General features: G+C 36.3%; 1 protein-coding gene across 5 annotated transcripts in view; it reads right to left on the bottom strand.

The window, feature by feature from the left end:
• Positions 1-224: 224 nt before the first annotated feature.
• The window catches only part of HTR7 (5-hydroxytryptamine receptor 7), a 30086-nt gene continuing 23777 nt past the window's right edge, over positions 225-6533 (bottom strand). For 3 of the 5 annotated variants that reach the window (XR_004418536.1, XM_033065527.1, XM_033065525.1), the window contains exon 3: positions 225-1880. Coding sequence is in view for 1 of the 5 variants with exons in the window: in XM_033065525.1 (XP_032921416.1) it covers positions 1844-1880 (37 nt within the window). In the remaining 4 variants the exon portion in view is untranslated. Of the gene's footprint in view, positions 1881-5600; positions 5695-6533 lie in introns of all 5 variants that reach the window. The other 2 variants (XR_004418535.1, XR_004418534.1) reach the window with 1 other exon arrangement.

The following is a 6533-nucleotide window of genomic DNA, read 5'->3' as shown; positions in this document are numbered from 1 at the left end:
CCCCCATTTTTTTCATTTTTATTGTTACATTTATGAACCTATCATCTCCTTTTCTCACTAGGTTCTGTTATAATATTGTCTGCCAATGTAGTTCTGCCTTCAGCTGAGTTCCTCTGAATGTATTCTCATATAATGCAACCAGAGCTGGTCCACTGGCCATTGGCAATAACTGTCCTGTTTCCTGTTAAATACTTCAGGCCAACCGAGTACAAAGCATTCCTGTGTCATTCCCTTTGGAAAAAAAAATAAACTGTAAAACTCATTTTGTTTCAGATGCAGAGTTCACAGTGAGTACTTTTATCAGTAAAATGCTGAAATGAGCCTTGCTGCCCAGTGCAATGAAAATCTGCCACTCTGATGCTCTCAGGTAACCACAGGAGTATCTTAGGGTGCCAGGATTGTGTATAAAGGAAGGATTAGGCTCTCTGTTCTAGGTTTTACATAGGCTCAATGTATATTTGATTTGTTTCCCATGCTAATCCCCTAATAAGAAATTAATTGGCCTGTTCTGCTATGTCTGACTCCTTATTTAGGCAGCTATGGTGAAATTTTGTATTAATTTAAACAAAGGAAATTGAAGCCCCAATGGTAAATGTAGCCACTGGGTGATTTACCAGCAGCATTTTGGTTGAACTGCAAGTAAGGGATTAAGTTACCATAAAGAATACAGCTATGGAAATAAGGCAAGTGCTCATCAAGGTGTACCTTTGAAACTTTGGGAATGGGATATGCTTCTGCATTGTGCATTGTATAACTGCATAGTCTGGAAACTCTGAAGGGAAATTAATATTACAAGCTTAAAAAAAAAAAGTTAAGAGCTATGCTTAAGGATCAATGCCTTGAGTCAGTTTTCCCTGGGAAAAATGGTCATTTATACTCACCTATACAGGTTTTGTCAAGCCAAAGGGATCTGTTTTAATTATAACAAATCATTGGCAGGAATAACACCTCTTAAACACATTAAAAAAAAAAAATCCCACATAATTCTCTTTCTAGCTAAAAGTAAGACAAAAAGCAAGGTGTTGCAGAAGTTCTCCAGCCTTTTATACAGATTTGAGTTGAAATGACAGAAATTTATAAATTGGTAGGTCATGAAAATGGCATTAAAGCAAAGCAATCATATTTGTAAATTAGCTGTGGTGTAACAAATGTGCACTCTAATTTTGTCCCTTAACTTTTGTCACTGTGTAACTGAAAGCAGCTTTTTTACAAAAGTCTGGGAGAACCAACCACATCTATGTTAACAAGTAACAGACTTTTACTTAATACAACAGATGTCTTTAACAAAAATTGGTCTTTTATTGTCATTTTCAGTCCCATTGCAGGTGTACAGCATTTCTTGAACACAAGCTCTGAAAGCATTCACAGAGACAGCATTTGCCTGAAAACCTCCTTTTTTTAGTACAGCAAAATACATTCAGTATCACTGGCAATCCCTGAATATGAATACCAATGTTAGGATCCACAAGTATGGTAAACATACAAATGCTCTCCTACATAGTTTAATGTGCTGGAAATCTGTACAATGCTTTAGCTTTGAGTTCTAGTGGCATTCTCCCCACCCCACATACTTATTGCTGAAATAATTTGGCTTTCTCAGGCAGAAAACTATTTTCATTTGTATGTAACAGGACTTTCCTCCATAACAAATAGGATGTGAGTACTTCCAATAGAAATATATTTAATGTAATGTATTGAGTTCATGGAATATTTTTAGCACATTCCCATCAAAGGAAGATGAAGTACATTTCAGAAATCTATTCACTTCTTTGGAAGCCAACTCTTCATTTTTCTTCTTCCTGTTCTGGCTTGACTTTTTCTGGCTGCTTTGAAGCACATTTGGTCATGACTCTTTTTCCCTGGAGAAATCAGGACTTCTCCTGTTTTTAAAAAAGGGACTGAATTAGATGAGAAATATCCTGGAGCAACTAAAAGCTCTGACCAAATATACCACTGAAATAAATGGAAACATTTCTCAAGAGGCAATTAGATCATGTCTATTGAGGTAATTCTCTAAAACCCCATACAAATGGGAAAGCTGGGGGAAAGTGGAGCACTCTGGGGGCTTTCAGTCCTTTGTACTCACCATATTTCAGGTTGTTGTGAGAACTGAAGGAGTTCTCAGTCTGTTTTACACAATTCAGTGGCAAAAGCCCTAAATTTATTAAATATAGGTGACTTTGAGAGCCCTGCATTTGGTCCAGCCCTCCAAGCTCTGGTGGCAGCACGAAGGTCCAGGTGCCACTGCTCCTGGAGACCTCACCAGAGAGAGAAAGGAGCCAGAGCAATAATGAGAACTTCTTCCTTGTTTCCATAAAACTGTTTATAGACTAATTACTGCAAAATCTTTGCATGGAACATACAAATTCCTGCCTCTCTCCCCAAGCTGAGTGAGGGGCAGAGCCACTCTTGTATAGCAAGGCTGAAATGTTCTAACAAGAACATCTGCAAGATGATAAGACAGGCTTTCAGGGCATCCCTCTTGCAGCAAGGCACTGTTTTGTCTTGTTATGGCCTTTCTGTTGAAACCATGGAATTATCCATATCTCTAATTGTATCAGGAGCAGGCATTTTTACAGGTAAACCTGCATTCTCACTTCTTTCAAGTATTATATTACATGAAAACATATCCTAGCAAAAAAATGATCCAGATTAAAGGAAGGCTGGTAATTTTATCCAAGTTCAAAACTAGATATAAGGGAAAGATAAAGATATTTTAAATCCTATGTTTCAGGCAATTGAAGATTTTCTTTTAAAGCCAGATATAAAACTGAAAAATAAATAAAATTCTGGATTTTATATAATTTGCCCTAGAGAATGTTGTTTTTCTGTTTTCTGGGCTGAAAGGAGATTATTTCAGAAAGAGTGTACTAATATTAAAAAAATGTATTGTTATTTTGCAGCATTAACTTTATGTGCCTAATTGAACTTCTAATTTGTTGGTTTTTTTCTTGTAATGACAAGTGAAAGGTCCTTAGCATGATTTTCATTTGCTGCATTTACTGCTTTCTTGGAAGACAAATAAAATTCATGGATTTTTCAGTTTTTGTAACTATTGTTGGGAAGTAAATCTTCATTTAATTTGCCTAATTTTGTATTTTCCTTGCAACTATCTTCAGCATGGTAGATTTGACTGAGGAATCCCTGGTTTTTTAACACAGATCTAGTTTAGTTTAGCCAAAGATGCCAAGTTTTCTGAGGCAATAATGAGTTTATCCAGATGCATTCTTTTATATTTTTCCATTCTTTAAAAGAGATTTTTCAAAAGGGCTGTACTAAGTATACTTCAGTGGCTTGCTTTCTCTTCCCTTACAAAAGGTAAAAATAAGTATACTCTAAACACAATTTTCTGGAACTAGTAAGACCACACAACTACAGAATTAATGAAATTTCATTGGTTTTGACTGAGTAGACAGAAAACTAAAGGCAAAATATTTATTCAGTCTGGTATGTTGGTTTATAAAACTGTATGATGTCTTCTGGAAACTTTGATACATTTGTAGGCATTTTTTTTCCTGAAGTAACTTGACTAGCTCTATGTGAAAGATAACAAATGAGAGAAATTAGAATTTCAATCAGTAAAGTCCCAAAGTTACACAAATCATGAAAATATTATCCTCAGCAATCACCATGTATTAATATCTTTTAGAAATAGCTCAATGGGGTTTTTTAGCTTGCAGCACTGAGAAATGAGTCTGGGAATCATAAGCATCTTTTCAGTTTTCAGCAAATAAAAGCCATTCTGTCCTTTTGGAGCTATCCCTACATGAGAAGGGATTTGGCAAAATCTGAATTTTGGGTGTGGGAAATGACAGACCCATTTGACAAAATGTTTAGAAAGTGGATATAGAAAATACAATTCACTTCATACTCATACTGAACTCATTCTTTAGTGGCAATAACAACCTTAGAAGATTTAAAACCATGAAGAGGGATCTAAGTTTGTATTTCTTGCAAATTTTTAAGATTACTCCTCTGATTCAATATTTCTCAAGCTATTTTAAATTTTACTTACTTCAGTCCTTCTCTTAAAAAAAAAATAAATCTAGTCCTCACAATCCCTATCTCCTCAGCATGAAACAAGAGGTCTCTTCTATTCCAGGATATTAATAACTGTGCATATTAAAACCATTCCCCAACCTCTCTATTTTCTCCTTTCTCTTTCTCTGCGTCTTCCTGGGAAACATTTTAAAAGACAAGAACTACTTAAGCAAACTGTGAAGAGAATTTGATGACACATTGATCTTGCATTTTTTCTGAGAACACTGTAATTGAAATAGTTTTTTCCCTTAAAGATTAGAAAAATCATATGAAAAATAATAGCTAGAGGAAATCACAAAAAACCAATGGCATTGCTTCCAACATCTTCCAGTTCTGTAACTGCAGCATCTTAGTCAGTAACCCAAAAACTTAACTAAATAATGTTCTTTTAATAATGCTGCACTGTTTGCAGCAATGGTTGCCTGGAAATCTGTTTTCCTGACAGGAAGCAGAGGCAAAAGAGTGAGTGGATTTTGTCTGCATTATTTGTTGGTAAATAATTCCCTTCTTTATGTCTCATTGCAGTAGATTTATTTGCAACTCTGACATTCTTTCTGCAGGTACTGCTAGCTCTGAACAGAGCATCAAAGACATTGCTTTTCTTTTTATGAAACTGAAATGTGAGGCAATAGATGCATAACAATACTAAGATATTATCATCAAGTCACACATTTTACTACTCTGCTATTCCTATTACTACCTCTTGCTAAACAGAGGAGTTTGGCAAGTGCCAATACTGTGTTTCAGTATTAGATGTACAGGCTGGTAGGTGGTGGGAGCTGGGAAAAGTGTTGGAAATGAGGTTCCTACCACAGACAGTCTCCCTCTAAAAAACAGTGCTGAGCTGGCAGGGGGAGTGCAATTCTCACTTTCTCCCTCTTCACTTAGTCAGTGTTATGATGGCCTGCCTGTGCTCTGGAGTCTTTTATTTCCATTTTTTTCACAACCCCATCTATCTGATTCACCCTTCTGGTTTTCCTTTGGAAACACATGTAAGAACACAGAGACCACAAGTGCAGTCTCCTCTTGGCTTTGATAAAAGCACATGTTGGCAGAGACTTTTCATTACCTATTCTTGTATTACTCCCTTGTCAGATGTGTAGTGAATTATCTAAGTTAAAAAATGCTACTGCTGCAGTTAGATGTTGTGGTGCAGTTCTATTTATTTATCTTTTTAAAAAGTGAAATGTCCTATTCATGAACCCAAACAATCATTTCCTCCTTGTGCATTATAATTCTCTCTGAAAACATTCTCTTCTCAACTCCTTTTCTTTTCTGAGTGCTTGGGCAATGGGACATTCTTCCAATCTTTACAACTCCTTTACATTTCCCCTCAAATAGAGCTCTGCCTGAAAACACCTTCCATTTGTCTATAGTTTGGTTTAGTGTATGAAGAAACTTTGTATTAGTTTGTGTTTTGTTTCGGTTTACTTTTTTTCTTTTGTTTGTCTTTTCTTTCTAAACATATCCAGAGATCAAATATGGATGTTTATCTCAAAAAAATTCAAGGATTGGTATACACACCCATAACAACTCATTCTTTCCTGGGCTCTCATTACCTGAAACAGATGGCAGAGGAAAGCTGGACTCCTGCAGGATGTTTTCCCAGAGGAAAGCAATTGCCTTTAGTGACAGCTGGGCAAATGTCAATTTCTGACTCACAAGACACATATTTCATTTAGGGGAAAAAAAAAAAAAAAAACGGAAAATCTTATTTGGAGGAAACACAGCTTCTCAGGCTTTCCTGCAGAATAAAAACATTGAAACTTCTGTCCAGAATTCTAAAATCACCTCCAGAGTTTGACAGTCCTACTTGGAGTCTTCCCAGATACATCTTTTAGTATATTTCCATGTATATCCTTACATGAAACAAAAAAAAAAGCTTACAGAAGGCCTTGAAAACTTCACACAAATAAAAAAAGCTACTCTGATAAGTAATAAAGAACAGTAATTTCATGTTGAATATGAAAAATACACTTGATAAAAATACATGAGCTCTCCTCCACACTCCAGAGCTTGTGGCTGTTCTGGGTCCAAATCTCTTCTTGTCCCTGTACATGACATTGGAACATTTAAAAGAAATAGAACTGTCCCAAATAAATTTGAAACTTCTTTAGAAAACCATTTTGAAGCTGGAATACAGCCTCTTACTCTACAATTCTGTTCTGAAAATGAGGCCAAAATGTACTCCCTACTGTAGTGTATGAATGCATCTAAAATCACTCAGGCATGTTCCAGCACACATGGCTCAGCACATCAGTGCAGGTCCTGTCTATGTGCCAGTTAGAGGCTCGAGTGTTTGCAATTACGTCTGTGTGCTTGGAACAAGGGATCTGGCACAGACTGCTCCCTACTTAGCCCAAATTAACATCACTGAACTCATTTAAGTCATTTTGGTTTCAGACTTGAGAAAGCAGGGACAGAAGTCAGCCTGAAGTGTGATCTGATGCTGAGGCAATTCGATAATGAACGTGTCTCTTCACTGATGTGCT

The sequence above is a fragment of the Catharus ustulatus genome, chromosome 8, assembly GCF_009819885.2.
Source record: "Catharus ustulatus isolate bCatUst1 chromosome 8, bCatUst1.pri.v2, whole genome shotgun sequence".
NCBI classification, from domain to species: Eukaryota; Metazoa; Chordata; class Aves; order Passeriformes; family Turdidae; genus Catharus; species Catharus ustulatus.
The sequence above is the reverse complement of the archived record's forward strand: the minus strand, read 5'-3'. Positions and strand labels throughout refer to the sequence as shown.